General features: G+C 45.9%; 1 protein-coding gene across 1 annotated transcript; it reads left to right on the forward strand.

Moving 5' to 3' along the window:
- Positions 1–520: 520 nt before the first annotated feature.
- gabpa (GA binding protein transcription factor subunit alpha) lies at positions 521–11,983 on the forward strand (the record flags this gene model as incomplete). The annotated part of the gene is given in 9 exon segments (NM_001292531.1): positions 521–622; positions 1,392–1,539; positions 3,135–3,219; positions 4,017–4,265; positions 5,591–5,785; positions 7,452–7,508; positions 9,114–9,254; positions 10,032–10,224; positions 11,290–11,983. Coding segments are annotated over 9 exon segments (1,374 nt in total). The 3' UTR covers positions 11,519–11,983.
- Between the last annotated feature and the right edge of the window lie 8,568 nt (positions 11,984–20,551).

Consider the following 20,551-nt stretch of genomic DNA (forward strand, 5'->3'; position numbering starts at 1 on the left):
CTGGGAAATCAAATATTTGAAACGAGGGGCATAAATATAACTTGCCCAACAATCACAATAACAGATCTAAAAAAGTTTAGAACAACAGCAGCAACAAATTACATTTACACAGCGCCGTTCACATCGGGAGAACGTCTCAAGGCGCTGGACAGTCAAGGATTTGGACCCGAGCTTGGGGTTGGGATCAGAAGCTGGATTGCTGGGAGGGTGGGGGTAGGAGGTTCACCGAAGGCGCGGTCGAAGTAGAAGGTCTTGAGACGGGTCTTAAAAGGAGGCAAAGGATGGGGCGAGGCAATGGGATTGTGGGATAGAGTTCAAAAAGCTGGGGCCAGGAAGCCTGAAGGTCAGTAGGAACCCGGTTGTTAGTCGATTGGCGGATCACTTTTCCGGGGGTAATAATTCCTTAAAATAATAATAATAAACTGGTCACTCAATCCACTTCTGTTTGTGGGACGCTGCTGATTGGTCAATGTGTACTTCGCAACCTGTGATTATTTTACTACTTGTTTTGTTTCTACAGATTGGAAGCATCAGACTCTGCAGCCATGACGAAGCGAGCAGCAGAGGAGTTGATTGAAATAGGAATAGATGGTGAGGAGAAGAGGCATTGTACAGAGGAAAGGTAACTTTCTCTCCCTCACTCTTTCAGAATATATAACTACAGCAAGAAATTACAATTTGTATAGAGTCTTTCACGTCATGTCGTAAGGTGTTGGACTGTCAGGGGTTTGGACCCGGGCTGCAGGTTGGGATCAGGCAGGAAGGAGGGTGGCCGTAGACGCGGTCAAAGAGGAGAGTCTTGAGACGGGCCTTAAAGGAGGCAAGAGAGGCTGAAAGCCTGACTGCCAATGGAGCAGGCCGGAGCTTGCTGAGCAGAGGGAGCAGGCAAGTTGATGTGGGGTTAGCAGATCACAGGTAGGAAGGAGAAAAGCCGTGGAGGGCCTTGAAGGCGAGGGCGAGTATTTTCAACTCTTATCTGGGGCATGGGGAGCCAATGGACCCGGGCGAAGGTGAGCCAAGCTAATATAGGTATCAGGCTTGACTCCTTGAGTGGGACACTCACCTCTGGGTTGGAAGGTTATGTGTTCAACCCCTTGTATTGGGATTTGGAGCGCTAAGTCTTTGATGACATTCCAGCTAGTGATGAAACGAATAACAAATTTCGTGGGGCTTGCTGGTGAGGAGACTCGAGACCCAACTGGGTGCTTAAATCCACAACCTTCTGAGGTGAGAAGGCCAACCATAATAGCAGTATTTGTTTGTTGCTCCCAGTTTAATAATTGAAAATTGTCATTTTTAGAAACAATGTATGCTAAAAGCTTCATTTATTGATTTGATATAGAAGCAAACCCGGCATTAATTGTATTTGTTGCTACTTGTTTTGCTTTCAGCATTGAGGAACAGACCACCATCACTACGGCAGAGTTTGTGAGCCAGTCAATCGATATCAATGAGCCCGTCGGAAACCTCAAGAAGCTGCTGGAGCCACGTCTTCAGTGTTCTTTGGAAGCGCATGAGATTTGCCTCCAAGACATTCAGGTAGGGTGAATGATAATTATAATAATAATCCTTGCATTTGATACAGCGCCTTATCAACAACAACAACAAGATTGCATTTATAGAGCGCCTTTCACGTCTTCGAGACGTCTCAAAGCACTTCACAGGATATACTGTAAAGTGAATTGACTGTATATTTGTGGGCGAAATGCGGCAGCCAATTGCACACAGCAGCGTCCCACAAACAGTCATGAATTGAAGTGACCAATTTATTAAAAAAAATTAAAGGGATTATTGCCAACGGAAAAGGGATCCGCCAGTTGACTAACAACTGGGTTCCTACTTACTGCTAGGTAAACAGAGACATGTGGAGTAAGGAAACTTACCCTGCCCGCCTGTGAATCGAACCCAGGTCCTCTCGTTTGTGAGGCGAGTGCTCTAACCACTGAGCTACAGGACTCCTGAGCACTGATCTAATAACAATGTGCAATTGGCTGCTGGATTTTGTCCACATAGTATACAGTCAATTCACTTTACAGTGTATCCTGTGAAACGCTTTGAGACGTATCGAAGACGTGATAAGACGCTGTATCAAATGTAAGGATTATAGTATAAAAGCGGGGTTATGCGGGTACATGGTGGCGAGGGGAGAGGGAGGCTTGAAGCTTTGTGGGATAAAGTAGGTCAATGGGATTGAATGCAGTGGGAGAGGGAGACTTTGAGAGATAGTGCAGAGTTTGTGGGCTGAATGGCTGCCTTTTCCATTTGTTTCTCTTAAATTTCTATGATTCAGTGAATGCAAAGGGGGTAAATGAGGGTGGGAATATTCTGAGATTGTTTTTTCAAGAATTTGCAAACTGCAAGAATTAACAGCAACCACCACAAATTACTTTGCTAGCGCCCTTCGCGTCAAAGATGTTCCAGGGTGCCGGACAATCATGGTTTTGGGATCCGAGTTGGGGTCAGGAGGGGTGGAGGGCAAGGGGTGGGAGGGCAGCCGAAGGCATGGTTGAAGAGGAAGGACTTGCGGGATAGAGGCGGAGGGATTGCGGGATAGAGTTCCAGAGTGTGGGGGCAGAGATGCTGAATTAAGCGTGACTTGCTAGCATTACCTAGGTGTTAGTTAACCAGCGGGATCGAGGGTTGGAGCCAGAGCTTGTTTTTGAGACCAATTTGAAAACAAATTCCAACTCTTTGACAGAAGAGTCCTGGGGGATGGTTTCCAGCTGAATACAATTAGTTGTCTGGCTTGTTGCAACCTGTCGTACTTCCATAGCTTCCAAATAAACGTGCTTTGTACTTCCAGGCTGCTGTAGGTTCTACCTTAATACAATGGACAAAAAAAAACAATATATAATATGAAAACAGAAGTGGCTGGGGACACGCAGCAGGTCAGGCAGCATCTATGGACAGAGGAAAATGAGTTAACGTTTCAGGTCGTTTACCTTTCGTCAGAACTCTGAAGTTCTGTCATAGACCTGAAACGATAATTCGTTTTCTTCTCTCCATAGACGCTGCCTGACCTGCTGCGTGTTCCAAGTGAATTCTGTTTTTATTTCAGATTTCCAGCATCTGCAGTATTTTGACAACAGTTAAACAATGTTTGACGATTCATTTTCCCCCCGACGTCATTTTAGCTCGATCCTACCCACAGTCTGTTTGATCAGGGAGTGAAAACTGATGGCACTGTACAGCTGAGCGTTGAAGTCATCTCCAGGCAAGGTGAGTGTCTCAAACCTCTTTCTCTCGAGTTGCAAACTGTCCTCAGGAATTCAGGACGGGTAAGCCTAGACAGATCCACTCAAGGTGGAGTGGAGGATGGATCAGGTAAATTCAGGGATTTGCTTCCTCCTTCGATGGCCGGGGAACACAGTATCAGTCGCCTGTCAAGTGCTCTGGGAAGCCATCCGGCGTAGAGGGCGCTAGATAAATGCAAGTTGTTGTTGTATCTTCAGATATGTCCATTTAAATGGAGGTCTAGTCATGTTCTTTGTAGCTCGCCCTATTAAGACAGTGTTTCTAAATCTACAGGCAACAGGACCATCCATCAGTATGGCTGTGTGTCGGCCCGGGCCCGGGCTTCCAGTAAATGCATGCACAGTTCAACCAGTATTGTGTTTAACAGGCATACTATTACTTTATACACATATATACAAACACACACACATATATATATATATATAAAACACAAAACTTCAGACTGACTGACACTTCTGATGAGCGTAACCTAGTAGATATGGTGGAACTGCTGTCGTCCATTCAGTTTAATTATGTTCAGAATGTAAAGTCATCTCTCTTTTCTCTTCACTCGGATTAATAGAGCACCTGGTTCACTTTGTTTAACATAAGTCGGTGGGAACACTCAGCAGGTTCTGACAAAAGGTCTCGCTATCCTCTTTCCATCGATGCAACCTGACCTGCTGACTGTTCCCAGTGACTTTTGTTTCTATTTCAAGATTTCCAGCATCTGCAGTCTTTTTTATCTCTCTTTTGTTTAACCGCTGTTTACATTCTTGCAGGGGTGGAGCCTAAACTGAACATCTTAGAGATAGTTAAGCCTGTTGAGACGGTGGAGGTGGTGATTGACCCTGACTCCGCACACCAGGCAGGTGCCGAGGCCCAGCTGGTAGAGGAAGCACAAGTCATCACATTAGATGGCACAAAGCATTTGGCCGCAATCCCCGATGAGACGTCTGAGCAGGTGACGCGATGGGCAGCAGCACTCGAAGGCTATCGGAAAGAGCAGGAACACCTCGGAATCCCATACGGTAAACAGCTTCAATCATCAATCAATAATTGCAGCCGATACAGCTTTAATAGCATTGCAATGTTTCGGAGAGCTTCATGAGGAATTGTGAAGTATACCTTCAGCCTTTCTGCCTTTGGAACTCCATCCCACATTCCCTCCGCCTCGCTCCCTCCCTTGCCTCCTTCAAGGCGCGTCTCAAAACCCTCCTCTTCGACGGCTCCTTCGGCCATACTCCCTGTCTTCCGCCTTCCCCAATAGCGACTTCCAGCTCGGGTCCAAATCCCTGACTGTCCAGCGTCTCCTGACGTGAAAAACGTTATACAAATGAAATTTTGTATTGTATTGTAATTATTATTTGTACGAAAATGTGGCAGCCAATTTGTGCACTGCAAAGAGTCTCAGAAACAGTCATGGAGTGAATGCACAATTTATGTAGAGATTTGTTGGCTAGGGCACTGGGAAAATCGTGTCATGGGAACTTAATAATAATTATTATAATCGTTGTATTTGATATAGCGCCTTATCCCGTCTCAAGGCGCTTCACAGAATATATTGTAAAGTGGATTGACTGTATATTGTGGGCAAGATTTCCTCCCGAGCAGGCAGATGGGACCTTGTTTTAGTGACTAATTTGAAGGCCAGCATCTCTGACAGTGTACTTAAATTTGGAAGCATGTTATTTTTTTAAGGGTGGAAAACTGACTTCTAAACTAAGACTGGATTTAAGAACATTTTGGCAATTATCACAGTATCAAACATTTTAGTACAATGGTCTTAAGGCCAAGACGATGGAAAATGTTAGACTGCGGTGTGCTGGGTTACAAAAGTATTTGGTCCCATTAAACCTCAACTCAATAGAAAGAAAAAGTAAGTCAAAATATCTTTAGGAGGGTAGAATGAGAAAAGTGGTAGATAAAATAATAATAACAATCCCTGAATTTGATGTAGCGCCTTATCGCATCTTTGAGACGTCTCAGAGCACAGAATATACTGTAAAGTGAATTGACTATAAAACTAAATAAATAAATTGGTCACTTAATCCACGACTGTTTGTGGGACACTGCTGTATCCAGTTGGCTGCCGCATTCGCCCACAAAATATACAGTCAATTTAAGATGTTTTGAGACGTCTCAACTATGTGATCAGGAGCTATATCAAATGCTGAGATTATTATTATTATTTGGCTACACTTTCAGTCATCTCTTTCTCTGCGCACTTCTTCATCTGTGTAAATTTTTCTCAGATGTTCTAACATGCAAGGCAGTATATAAATATAAATGGTTGTGTTTGGGAGCTTAATTGAAATGTAATCTTGTTGTTGTTATATTCTGGGATTCTCTTTAGATCCAATTCAGTGGTCCACAGACCAGGTGTTACACTGGGCTGTGTGGGTCATGAAGGAATTTGCCATGATTGACGTGGACGTAAAGGATCTGAACCTCCCAGGAAAGGACCTGTGTTCCCTCAGCCAAGAGGATTTCTTGCAGAGAGTACCAAAGGGAGAGATCCTGTGGAGCCACTTAGAATTGCTCAGAAAGTGTGAGTGAATCCCACTGTGTTCAGTGTTCATTCTTACTCTAAAGAGATGGTAAATTTCGAGATTAGAATTTGACATAAAACCTCAACATTGAAAAGGGCTCATTGTATATTATACGCCACTGTTACCTATTTTACCCATTTTTTTTCTAGAGCCCACTTTCTCCATCTCCCTTAATTGCATTACAATATTGAAAATACTTCTAATGTGAGTTACTTTGAACTGCAGAGGCTGTTATGTGGGCCCATTCATCAATTAATCTGTTTTAAGGCAACACACTTGGAATACTGTGTGCAGTTCTAGTTACCGCAAATATAAAAAGGATATTGCAAGTGATTCAGACGATACACAAGAGGGCAACCAAAACGATTGAAGGGACTACGAGGAGCAATTAGATAAAGTGGGCATGTTGATACTCGAGAAGAGAAGGTTGAGGGGTGATATGATTATGGTCTTCAAGATTCTGAATGGACGAGATAATGTAGACCATGATAAGCTGTTTTATTTTGTACTGAACAGTAGAACCAGACTGAAGCGTAAATTCAGAACGTATCTGCGGGAAATACTACTTCAGTGCGCCGAATAGTTAACTTATGGAAGAGGCTCCCTAGAGAGACGGTGGAAGCAGAAAATGTTGTTTGTTTCAAGGGCAAGTTAGATTTTTGTTGCGAGAAAATAATATCTCAGGATAATAGAGTATATAGTTTAGGACACAACATGTCAAGCGACTGCCAGGTGGAAGATGAAGAGGGTGAACCTTGGTTTTCTTTCGTCTAGCAAATACTTCTGTTCTTTCAAACGGCAATGAGTGAATGACCGCTCATTCTATTTTTGTAGAAATTTGGTTGAAGAAGGAATGTTGGCCTGCTCTTCAGCTAATGCACTGGTTTAAATAACGGTTTAACATCTTGCCTGAAGAACTGCACCTCTAACATAGAGAAGAGAATAGAGGAAGTTGTGAGGGATTGAGACTCATGTGGAGTATAATACCAGCACGGACTAGTTGGGTTGAATGATCTGTTCTCCGTCCTGTTAACAAGTCTTGTGTAAATTTAAGCAAAAATGTCGTACTCTCACTGGATTGTCAGCCTAGACTGACAATGAGTTCACGTGCACTGTTTGAACACCCGCCTCTTGATACCAAGGCAAGATCGCTACCAACTGAGCCAACCAACATCAAAGTTGGCACCGTTTTTATTCAAAGAATGTCTTGCGATTTGTAAATCAGAAACTCAAGTCTATGATTTTTGTCTAGACGTCCCAGTGACACACTGGATAAAGTCACCAAATAATGAAGTACACACAGACACACACACATAGAATTAGGGTATCGGGATTGATCCAGAATGTACCAGCCAGTGCAGTTGTGTGGAGCTGTACAATTTGCTTCTATGTCTTCGAGCCAGGAATGTGCAAGTCAAGTGAGGTGCCTGCTATTAATCTCTGTCCAGTGATCACTTCCTGGAACATGCATGTGGACATTATCGGGCACATTTACACTGCCCTTCACAGCTGAAGAGCTTGATCGTACTTGTAGCGTCTTAGTGGAGGTGACTGCATATGTCTAAGGCGTGTAATTTGCTCTGGTATTTCTCCAGCACGGGATTAATATGTGTTGTTGTTGTTGATTTGAATTAATATACTTCGTCTGTTTACCCTACCATACAGATGTGTTGGCCAGCCAGGAGCACACAGGTGAAATAGCAACCGTAACAATTGACCAGCGTAAGTATTCGATTCAATCTTTCTGTACCCTGAGCTTCACATTGTTTTATTTTTATTTCTTCACACAATCAGAGTCCCATAGCAGGTTTATTGAGACGTCTCGAAGACTTCATCAGGCCCTATATCAAGTGCAAGGATTATTTATTATTAGATGAAGAGCTTTTACTGATTACGTTTTGGGGCTCCGGGAATATATCTACGATAATTTCTCGGGTAGAATCACAATTTGTCTGGGTCCCCAGTGAATTAGTTGGTGAAGTCATCTGCCCATTGTGAAATGGGACAGTTCTAGATTCAATCCCCAGGTAGCGAGAAGAAAAACAACAAGGGGGGAAAATGATAAAAATATCAATATTAGAATCATAGAATATTACATTACAGAAGGAGGCCATTCGGCCCATCGTGCCTGTGTTAGCTCTGTGGAAAAGCTACCCTATCAGTCCCACTCGCCTGCTCTTTCCCCAAACCTCCATGGAAATTTTTCAAATTTCAAATACCTATCCAATTCCCTTTTGAATGTTATTGAATCTATTATTTCCACCACCCTTTCAGGCAGTGCATTCCAGACCGTAATAACTCTCTGTGCTTAAAAAAAAATGTTCTCCTCATCTCACCTCCCCTCAGGTTCTTTTGCCAATTATCTTAAATCTGTGTCCCCTGGTATACTGACCCGTCTGCCAGTGGATACAATTTCTCCCCGTCTACTATATTAAAACCCCTCATAATTTTGAACACCTCCTATTAAATCTCCCCTTAGCCTTCTCTGCTCTCAGGTAACAATCCCAGCAATCCCAATACTGGCGAAGGAGTGAGTTTGTGAGCCTCTTCCTTTAAAGGGGCTTGTTTCTCAGTGGTTAGAGCACCTGCAAACGAGAGGACCCGGGTTCGATTCCCGGCAGGGCGAAATGTTGGGCAAGTTTTCTTACTCCTCACACTCCTGTTTACCTAGCAGTAAGTAGGAACCCGGTTCTTAGTCGATTGGCAGATCGCTTTCCGGGCTTAAAAAAATAATAAATTGGTTATTCGATCCACGACTGTTTATGGGACGCTGCTGTGCGTAGTTTGCTGCTGCACTTCGCCCACAAAATATGCAGTCAGTCACTTTACGGTATATTCTGTGAAGCGCTTTGAGACGTCTCAAAGACGTGATAACGCACTATATCAAATACAAGGATTATTATAACATTCAGCCCATACATACAAATGGCTTTGTGGGTGAGTTGTCAAAGGGTCACTCCACCTTTGAAGCAAAACTGCCCTACAGTCACAGGAGGAGAACCTCTGATTTATTGGTGTGTTTGGGATTTCTAAATGGAAACTTTACTTTGTGTGTGTGTGTGTGTGTGTCTTTATGTTTTTTGGCAGTTTGCAATCTATGGAAGACTGTTTGTTTAGAAATGCCTGTATAATGAGAAAGAAATAGTTCTGAAAAACAGCTGAAAGTAATTTGTTTACAATGATTGTTCCGAACTGTTCTTGGTTTTAGTAAAATTAGGTGTGCGGAGGTTTATTAGAAACCTAATGTTTCTCGGTTTGCTTTTTTTCCCCCTGATTGAACAATAATAATAATAATCGCATTTGATATAGCGCCTTATCTATTTTCAGCCGTTCAAATAATTCCTGCAACGGTGCAACCAGCAAACCCAACAACTATTAAAGTCTTCACTGGCACACCCAAGGCCGCCAAAGTGCCACGTGCTCCGCGAATCTCCGGGGAAGACCGAAGTTCACCTGGAAACCGGACGGGTAAGTCTTGATCTAGTAATGGCATCTTGGTCTAGAAATCCTAGCCCTGCATGATGGGTCCTGGGTAAGCTTGTGGGATCGGCCTCTTATCTACTCTGTCGCTTCACTGGGCAGCACTGCATCATCAAAGGTGAGACGTTAAGTTAAACTGTTGTAAAACAGTCGTCGTTAGGGAACACGCAGCAGGTCAGGTCAGGCAGGCGAGAAAGGAAAGCGCGTTAACGTTTCGGGTTGCTGATCTTTCATCAGAACTGTTGACCTGATGTCCTGTCTGCCCTCCAGGTGGCCGTTCGCCCACAAATATACAGTCAATTCACTTTACAGTGTGTTCTGTGAAGCGCTTTGGGACGTCCTCCCGACGTGAAAAGCGCTATATCAAATGCAAGGATTATTATTATTATATATTGCCGTTGACACTATTCAAGAAGAGAAAGCAGTTTCTCTTGGTGTTTTCCCGCCCCACCATCGGTGGTCGGGCATTCAGCATCTCTGCCCCCACACTACGGAACTCTATCCCGCAATCCCTCCGTCTCACGCCCTCTCCTGCCTCCTTCGGGTCCCGTCTAAAGACCTTCCTCCTTGACCGTGCCTTCGGTCACCCTCCCACCCCCAACCCCGAACACTCCCTGCCTTCCGCCGCTCCTAACCCCAACTCCCAGCTCGGTTCCAAAACCCCCGACTCCAGCGCCTTGGGACATCCTTCCGATGTGAAGGGCGCTATTCCAGGTGCTACATTATTATTATTATTATAGGAGTGTTTTGTGTCTGTGCCTGCAGGTAACAATGGACAGATTCAGCTCTGGCAATTCCTCTTGGAGCTGCTGACAGACAAGGATGCGCGAGACTGCATTTCCTGGGTGGGAGACGAGGGGGAGTTTAAACTGAACCAGCCGGAGCTGGTGGCCCAGAAATGGGGCCAACGCAAAAACAAACCCACCATGAACTACGAGAAGCTGAGCCGGGCACTTCGGTGAGTGAAGCTGTTTATTTATCACAGGTTATGTCTGTGTGGGGATGAGCCCATTCCACGGACCCACTCAACACTTCCCGACAGCTCCCCAGTTGCAGAGACCAATAGAGCCCACCAGTGTAACACTGAACAGTACAGTACAATACAAAATGACACTTGTACAGCGCCTTTCACGTTGGGAGGACATCCCATTGTGCTGAAAAGGTTGAGTATAGAATGGAAGGTTGCAGGTTTGATCACCAGTCTACGCCAAGTTAACTGTTCACAACCACAGCTGGGAGGTGGGGGGGTGGGGGGTGTGGTTATATTGGCTTCAGTGCTACCTGGGTTAAGGAGGAGAAATGTGAGCTGATCATAGAATCATAGAATATTACAGCACAGAAGGAGGCCGTTGGGCCCCTCGTACCTCTTTGGAAGAGCTGTCCAATTATTCCCACTGCCCCCGCACGTACCTCACAGCCTTGCAAATGTTTCCTTTTCAAATACCTATCGAATTCCCTTTTGAAAGTTGATATTGAATCTGCTTCCACCATCCTTTCAGGCAGTGCATTCCAGACTGTAACAACTCTCTGTGTAAAAAAAAAAAAATTATCTTCATCTCCCCTCTGGTTCTTTTGCCAATTATCTTAAATCTATGTCCCCTAGTTACCGACCCACCCGCCCGCCAGTGGAAAAAGTTTCTCCCTGTCTACTCTATCAAAACCCCTTGTAATTTTGAACACCTCTATTAGATCTCCCCTTAACCTTCTCTGCTCTAAGGAGAACAATTCCAGTTTCTCTAGTCTGGTGATGTGTGTGTGGGTGTGTATATATATATACACACACACATATATCAGAGCGGGATTGGATTGGACTGAACCACAATGCTGCATGCGATCAGTTCATCTGCTGAGTCAACATTTTTTATTCAATAATAAAGGTTAATTGTCAGGGAGGAAGGGCAGCTCAGGGGGCTTTGGGGGATAGAGATGTGATTGAGTTTCTAACACGCAATGGGTGACTCTTGTTTCACTCCTGCCCCCCACAACCCCCCTCCCCCCGCCCGCCCCCCACTCACGACTCCAGATACTATTACGACGGCGACATGATCTGCAAAGTCCAGGGGAAAAGGTTTGTCTACAAGTTTGTGTGCGACCTGAAGACGCTGATCGGCTATAGCGCGGCCGAGCTAAACCGCCTGGTCACGGAGTGCGAACAGAAGAAGATGGCCAAGATGCAGATCCACAGCATGGGCGGGCAGCCTGTCACCACAGTAACGCTGGCAGCAGCTTCGATACAGGAGAAAGACGGGTGAAGAAACATGGCCCCACGCACACATATACACACATACACACACACACCCTCCCCCCTGAGTTTGCGGAGGGAGGCGTTGCATATAAATATATATATGTACATATATATATAAAAAAAAACACTTGTTATGTGCAGACCGACGAGGGACAACTTATTTTCTGGTGTCCTGGTCGGGTCAGAACAGGCTTTCCTCTTCTTTTCACTTCTGAACTGTGTGACCAGCGTACGCCTCATGAGTTGCCCCAGAGGCGAGGCAAAGGCAGATCAGGGACTCTACGCAGACCGAAGGGTGATTTCGACAACCCTACATCGGCAGCGAAATTGGAGCCAGCTTTTCCGCAGACTTCGTGGTATGTTAAGGGAAAAAAAAGTGTACCTGCTTCACCTTCTTCTCTATCAAATTTTGAGTTATTTTTGCAGATATTTTTACCCCTTATGTGAATTTTCAATAAAAAAGGTATACTCCAGCCTTGAAGTGTGATTGATTGATTGATTGATTGATTGATTGATTGATTGATTGATTGATTGATTGATTGATTGATTGATTGATTGATTGATTGATTGATTGATTGATTGATTGATTGATTGATTGATTGATGAATGATACACCTCTTGGTCACAGAGGGAGAAGGGAAATCTCGATCAGAATACTGAGCTGAACATTGTCCACTTGTGTTTGTCATCTAAAATAGCCAAAATGACTCCCTCCGAACTCAGTGACCTGCTGTAGCCTATTATCATCCTGTCCCCTCCCTCTGCTCAGCGGGCTCCAGCCTGCTCCACATCCCCCACCTCAGTGGTCGGGCCTTCAGCCTCTGTGCCCCCACCCTCTGGACCTCCATCCCACAGTCCCTTCACTTCGCCTCCTCCCTTGCCTCCTTCAAAGGCGCATCTCAAGACTCTCCTCAGCAGCCCTCCTACCCCTTGCCCTCCAATCCTCCTGAGCCCAATCCCCAGCTCGGGCCCAAATCCCTGACTGTCCAGCACCTTGGGACATCCTGCGCTGTGTAAATGTAATTTTGTATTGTGTCTGTCTGTCCCGAAATCAAATGTGGGTTCCTGTAGTGTAGCGGTTAGGGCGCTTGCCTCACGAACGAGAGCATCCGGGTTTGATTCCCAGGCGAAGCAAAACCTCAGGCATCTTTCCTTACTCCACACGCCTGTGTTCATCTAGCAGTAAATAGGATCCCTGTTGTTCGTGGATGGCAGAAATGATCCAATTTCCTTTAAGAATCTTTTTATGGATTCTATAGGTTGGATATTCTCCACTTCTAGGCAACCCTGTGCATGCGTTTTGTTTTTTAGATCACTTAATTTATTCTTTGTACTGTACTTGCTCAGTAAAGCTTCGCTGCCCTCTTACAACCGGAAGGCAAATGTGTCTATGTTACCCACAGCACTCAAGATTTTTTTCATATTATGATGGTGGGCTGCAAATGTTTGCTCTTTAAACACTAGGTTTAAATGGAGTCCTGTAAGTCAGTGGTTAGAGCACTCACCGCAAGTAAGAGACCTGGGTTTGATTCCCGGACGGGCGGGGCGAAATGTTGGGCAAGTTTCCTTACTCCACACACACGCCTCTGTTTACCTACCAGTAAGTAGGAACCTGGTTGTTTGTCAATTGGTGGATCGCTTTTCCAGGGGTAATCCTTCAAATAAATAAAAATAAATAATAAATTGGTCAGTCCATCTTGTGTGTGGGACGCTGCTGCGTTTCACCCACTAAATACACAATTAATTCACAGTATATTCTGTGAAGCACTTTGGGACGTCTGAAAGATGTGATAAGGCGCTATATCGAGTGCAATGATTATTATTATTTTTATTAGGTTGGTGGAAAGCCAACAGACCACATTTTCTCATTTGACCAGCCTTTGCAGGCCTCTCGTTAAACCATCGGGGCATCGGATAGCTGTTGGAATACATTTTCTGAATGGCCTGGTTGTTGAGATCAGCAAACTCTGTGCAGACTGGTCAATGGAACCTGGGAAGCTCAGTGAACTGTGCCAAGTCCCTTGCACTGCTTGCCCACTGAGCAAACGGGGCGGGGGCAATATCGTCCGTACATTGTACTGGACATTTGATGCGCTGTATGCCTTGTGGCTTAGCGATTAGAGCAAGCGGGAGAACCTGGGTGCGATTCCCGAGCCGGGCGAAGCCTCGGGCAAGTTTCCTTACTCCACATGTGGTCACTCGTGTGAACGGTTTGTGGGACGCTGCTGTGCACAATTAGCTTCCAGGTTTCGCCCACAACATATACACTCGATTCACTTTCCCAGTATATTCATTCCGTGAAGCGCTTTGAGACACCTCGAAGATGTGAAAAGGCGCTATATCAAATGCAAGGATTATTATTATAACATGCTGACACCTGAGGATCTGTGGGATATTATAATCTTTGGTCGCTTTATAATGTAGGTCATGCTTGACCAACCTCATTGAATTCTTTGAAGGGGTATCAGAAAGAATAGCAAGGGTCATGCGGTAGATGTAATATATTTAGATTTCTAAAAGGAGTTCGATAAGGTACCACACAATAGACTAATGAATAAGGTCAGAGCAACAACAGCAACAACATGTGGAATTAGAGGGAAAATAGCAAAATGGTACAGCGGATTACAAAACAGAACAGAGTAGGGGTAAAGGGTAGCTACTCAGACTGGCAGGGGGTGGACAGTAGACAGTTAATACAGAGGAGACTGCAACAAATTACAGCAAGACATTCATAAACTTGCTGAATGGGCATTTAAATGGCAAAGGTATTTCAATGTAGAAAAGTCTGAGGTGGGACATTTTGGTAAAGGAATAAGGAAGTCACATACTTCCTGGAAAATAAAAACCTAAATGGGGTAGAGGAGCAAAGGGACCTAGGGGTACTGACTTTTGAATTCTATGCCCCTATTTATAAAACCCGTATGCTTTTTTAACAGCTTTATCTGTCCTGCCAGCTTCAGAGATTTGCTTATGTGGACCCCCAGGTCTCTCTGTTCATTGGCCCCCTTTAAGATTGTATCATCTAGGTAAGGGGTGACCTGATAGAGGTCTTTAAAATGATGAAAGGTTTTGATAGGGTAGACATAGGGAAGATGTTTCCACTTGTGGGGGAGACCAAAACCAGTGGCCATCAATACAAAGTAGTCACAAATAGGTCAAATAGGGACGTTACACAGAGAGTAATGGGAATGTGGAACGTACTACCACAAGGAGTTGTTGAGGCAAATAGCATAGATGTATTTAAGGGGAAGCTAGAGAGGTACATGAGGGAGAAAGGATAGAAGGTTATGCTTGAAGGCTTAGTTGAGGAAGGGCAGAAGGGGGCTCATGTAGAGCATAAACACTGCCATAGACCAGTTTCTGTGCTGTATATTCTAATGGATTCTAATGTAGTCCTGTAGTTCAGTGGTTAGAGCACTCGCTTTGCAAGCGAGAGACCTGGGTTCGATTTCCGGCAGGGAGAAATCTTGGGCAAGTTTCCTTACTTCACGCACCTGATAATCCCTCAAATAAAACCAATAATAAATTGGTCATTTCAATTCACGACTGTTTGCGGGACACTGCTGTGCGCAATTGGCTGCCGCATTTCGCCCACAAATATACAGTCAATTCACTTTACAGTATATTCTATGAAGCGCTTTGAGACGTCGAGAAGCTGTGAAAAGCGCTATATCAAGTGCAAGGATTATTATTATTATTATGTATAAGATGTTCCTGATTTATACACTTACCGATCGCTGCATTAGAAAGCATAGCTTTGAAATGGTTTGCTGTGAAGGCAAAGCCGGCAGCAAATCTGTGCCAGCAACACCCCACACTCACACTCACAAACACTCACAAACACACACAGACACTCACAGACACAAACACACAGACACACACATAGAGACACAAACACATACAGATACACGCAAACACGCACATAGAGATACTCACACACAGACACACACAAAGAGACACAAACACATACTCACAGACACACACAAACACACACAGACACACATAGAGATACAAACGCACACAGACACATACTCGCAGACACACACACAGAGGCACTCACAGACACACACAGACACATATAGACCCACACATAGAGACACTCACAAACAACAGACACACTTACACACACAGACATACACTCACACACACACACTCTCACAGGCACATACAGACACACACACAGAGACACGCACACACTCACACAGACACACCCACACAGATACACACTCACACAGCGAGAGAGAGACAGACAATCTCATCAGCGGCGGCTCCGAGTGAAGCCCATTTCCCGCTTGCGCCGCTCCACGCATGCCCGTCCGGAGCCCTCCCCCCACCCACCCACCCACCCACCCACAGTGACGTCAGATAAACAGCGAGTGGCCCGTGGGCCAGGAACCTGGTGTTTAGCGGGTTTGCAGTGGGTTCCGTGAGGAAAGTGCGGCCGCCCTTTTCTATTGACCCGGGACATGAGGTAAGAGGCTGATCTGGTTTTACTGGTGAATTGGGAACAAATTCCTTGTTCAGCTTTAATGTCTAACTGAACAGGTGCAATGATGGGCAGGTGGCAGGTCCAAACCTCTGACCGTATGCTGGGTGCCAGCTCATGTGCTAGTTTGGCCCTTGAAGACCTTACTCCAGCAACCGACCCACTCCTTGGGAGGTCTTTCTGAAGCGAAATGCAGTTTGTTGATGTTCTTATCAACTCTCCTTTCCTCCCCACATCCGCTCCACGACCCGCTCTGCCTTCCCCCACCTCCGCAACGTTGCCCGGCTCCGCCACTGTCTCACACCGCAGGCCCCCGAGACCCTCACACACGCCTTCATAGCGTCCAGGCTCGACTACGCAAACTCATTGCTTGTCGGCCTCCCCAACTCCTCCCACCCCAGGCTGTGGATCATCCAGAACTCTGCAACCCATGTCCTCTCCCGCACCAGTGCTCCGTGACCCTATCAGCCCCACCCTCGCCCGACTCCACTGGCTCCCCATCACACGGAGGATACAGTTCAAGATCCTGGTCCTCACCATCAAAGCCCTACATTGCCTTGCTCCCCCCCCTACCTCTCCGACCTCCAAAACCCCCTACTATCCTGCCTGCTCCCTTCGCTCAGCGGGCTCTGGCCTGCTTCAATCCCTCCTCGCCCGCCCCACCATTGGGCGGGAGGGCCTTCTGCCACTCTGCCGCCAACCTCTGGAACTCCATCCCGTAGTCCCTCCGCCTCGCCCCCTCCCTCGCCTCCTTCAAGACCCATCTCAAGACCCTCCTATTCTACTGTGCCTTCGAGCACCATCCTACCCCCCTCACTACCCTCCCCGATCCCCACCCCCAGCTCGGGTGCGAAACACTGATTGTCCAGCGCCTTGTCCGCCCGATGGGAAAGGCGCTTTATGCATGTAATTTCGTTGTTGTCGAATTGTTTTTTTAGAGAGTCCACACAGTTGGCCAAAATGCTTTCTGCGCTGATGAAATTTTCTGTTCCTGCATAGGGGGTGTGGCGTGGGCGGGTGAGGGTGGTGGGGGCGGTGGGTGGGTTTAAGTACAAAGCCCTCTATACACTTGTAGGTATTCCGGCAATTTTAATTTATATAAGTTAATGGAAGGCAGCCAAGAATTGTAGAAGCTAATGATTACTAGAATTTTGGACTGATGGCCGATTGATCGCAGCTGTTTTGACTCCCCCAATCGCCTGGCTCATATGGTAGCACTCTCATCGCTCGAGTCCCTGAGTCAAAGGGTTTGGGGTTCAAAGACCCATGTTGGGGCTTGGAATTCATACAGAGTGGTCTAACCTTTTGGCTGCTGTGGGCTGGATTCATTATTTGAGGGGGAAGGGCGGGGAGAGAGAGGATTTAGATGGGGAGCGAGAGGAGATTAGCGGGCGGGAAGGAGAGAGAGAAGGGGATGGAGTGGGGGAGAGGAGAGGGAGAGAGGTGGGGAGAGAGATGGGAGGAGGGGCGGGGGAGACAGAGAAGGGAGATAGAGGAGAGAGGGTACTTGTGTGAGAGAGGGAGCAGATGATGATTCGGGTGATAGAGGCTGTGGAGACAGCGATGGGGGAGAGGGGGGAACGCAGTTTTCTGGTGTCGATTGACCGGTATAAATTGATTACAATAAAGGCTCCTGGAAGTTGGGTCAAACAACTTCTGGTTACAACAATCTGCCCCTCGGTCGTTAACCCATTCACTCCCTCACTTCCCCTACTCGCTCCGTCCCACTTTCCCTCAACCCACACTCCCTTCATCCTGTACTGTAGTGGTTAGCGCCCTCGCCTCACAAGCAAGAGGACTCTGGTCCGATCCCCGGGCGGGACAAGTTTTCCTACTCCGCGTCCACGCCTCTGTTTACCTCGCAGTAAATAGGAACCCGGTTGTTAGTCGATTGGCGGATCGCTTTCTGGCCGGTAATCCTTAAAAAAATAGTTTGGTCACTCATTCCTCGACTGTTTGTGGAACACTGCCGTGCGCGATTGGCTGACGTGTGTTGCCCACAAGGTACACAGTCACTACACTTTACAGCATATTCTGTGAAACACTTTGAGAGTTTTCTACGGCGTGATAAGGCAAGGATAAGTCAAATGCAAGGATTATTATATTATAGCGAGCTCCAGTGGGGGAGTAAGCACCAGCACAGACACGATGGGGTGTGATTGGGTAACCTTAGGTATCTGAGGAGGTTGTTCCATGGTGTGGCCACACAGTGGCGGTGTTTACCGCAATAATAATAATAATAGTAATAATCCTTGCATTTGATACAACGCTTTTCACGTCTTCTCGACATCTCAAAGCGCTTCACAGAATATGCTGCAACGTGAATTGACCGTATATTTGTGGGCACAGCAGTTTCCCACAAACAGTCATGGATTGAAATAAATGACCAATTTATTATTCTTTTGTTTTTTGAAGGGATTATTATTAGACGTGTGGAGTAAGGAAACTTGCCCAAGGTTTCGCCCTCTGCCTGGGGGAGAAAGGACCAACAGCAACCAACCTCCCTGAACATAATTATATATTTAATTGGTCAGCCGGCTGTCTGACACATGCAGATGGCAATCCAGAAAGCAATCTGCCAATTGACTAACAACCGGGTTCCTACTCACTGCAGGGTAATCAGAGGCGCGTGTGTGGAATAAGGAAACTTGTCTAATGTTTTGCCCTGTGCCAGGAATTGAACCCTGGTCCTCTCATTTGCGAGACGAACGCTCAAACTATTAGGCTATGGGACTCCTGAATCTTCTGTCTCAGCGTCGAGAGTGTGAGTGAACAGGCCAGAGAGACATCTGTGCTAACACCTGGTAAATGAGTGGGCTCATGAATAAATACAACACCCACCCCTCACACACAATGCAATCTCTTCTCAGATTAGTCCCATAGCATAGTGGCTAGCGCCCTCGCCTTGCAAGCGAGAGGACCCGGGTTCGATTCCAGGGCGAGGCGAAACCTTCGGTAAGTTTTCTTTCTCCACATGCCTCTGTTTCCCAGGTAATCGTCTGTTAGTCGATCGGCGAATCACTTTCCAGGGGTAATAATTCCTCAAAAACCAGTCTGGTCACTTAATCCACGACTGTCTGTAGGACTGGGACACCGCTGTGTGCAATTGGCTGTCGCGTTTCGCCCACAAAGTACACAGTTACTCCACTTTACACCTTATTGTGCGAAGCGCTTTAAATGCATCTCGACGATGTTATAAGGCGCTATATTATGCAAGGATTCTTATTCTATTAATATAATAATAATAATAATCCTTGCATTTGATATAGCGCTTTTCACATTGGGAGGAACGTCCCAAAGCGCTTCATAGAATATACTGTAAAGTGAATTGATACGAATTTTATACGAACGCGGCAGCCAATTGCGCACAGCAATGTCCCACAAACAGTCGTAGATTGAAGATGACCAATTTATTATTGTTTTTGGTTTTGGAGGGATTATTATTAGGCTCTGTGTGGAGTAAGGAAACTTGCCCAAGGTTTCGCCCTCTGCCTGGAATTGAACTCAGGTCTCTCACTTGCAAAGCGAGTGCTCTAACCACTAAGCCACAGGACTCCACATATATATAATATAATATTCGGCGTACAGTTTCTCCCCTCTATTCCTCATCTCACGGTGTCAATGGTAAATATTTGCTGCCGAAACCATTTGTCTGCCCTGGAGCCATCTGCTGTTCTTCCTTCATCCTTTAATCCTGTTTCCTTTCATGTCTCTCCCCAGAGAAATGGCCTCAGCCTCCAACCAGTGACTCCAGAGTAGAGTCAGATATCTGCGCTATATTCCCAGTGTGGGTGGGAATGAAAATAGTGTGGAAACACAGGTCACTCTGCCTTTGTGATCCTGTGCGTCTCTGACTCTCTATCTCTGTAATTCTGTGTATCTGCCTCTTTAAGAGGAATAATAATCCTTGTGTTTGATATGACACCTTATCACATCATTGAGACGTCTCAAGCTGCTTCACAGAATATACTGTAAAGTGAATTGACTGTACATTTTGTGGGTAAATCACGGCAGCCAATTGTGCACAGCAGTGTCCCACATACAGTCGTGGATTGAGTGACCGTATTATTATTATTTATTATTACCCCTGGAAAAAGCGATCCGCCAATCGACTAACAACTGGGTTCCCAATTACAGCTAGGTATACAGAGGCGTGTGGAGTAAAGAAACTTGCGCAACGTCTCGCTCTGCCAGGGAATCAAACCCAGGGCCCCTCGCTTGCAAGGCGAGTGCCCTAACCACTGAGCTACAGGACTCCACGAAGTTGGTCCAAAGAAAGAGAGAGAAAATTGAGGTTGAATGGGAAGGCTGGAGATGGACACTGAGGACCCATCTGCCTGATGGACTTCACCATCCTTCAAATCACAGAACATTACAACACAAAAGGAGGCCATTCGGCTCGTCGTGCCTGTGCTGGCTCTTTGGAAGAGCTGTCCAATCAGTCCCTACTCCCCCGCTTTTTTTTCCCCCCCATGTTCTCGCAAATTTTTCCTATTCAAGTCCCTATCCAATTCCCTTTTGAAAGTTGTTATTGAATCTGCTTCCACCGGCCTT

Source organism: Callorhinchus milii, unplaced genomic scaffold (genome assembly GCF_018977255.1).
Source record: "Callorhinchus milii isolate IMCB2004 unplaced genomic scaffold, IMCB_Cmil_1.0 Scaffold4, whole genome shotgun sequence".
NCBI classification, from domain to species: Eukaryota; Metazoa; Chordata; class Chondrichthyes; order Chimaeriformes; family Callorhinchidae; genus Callorhinchus; species Callorhinchus milii.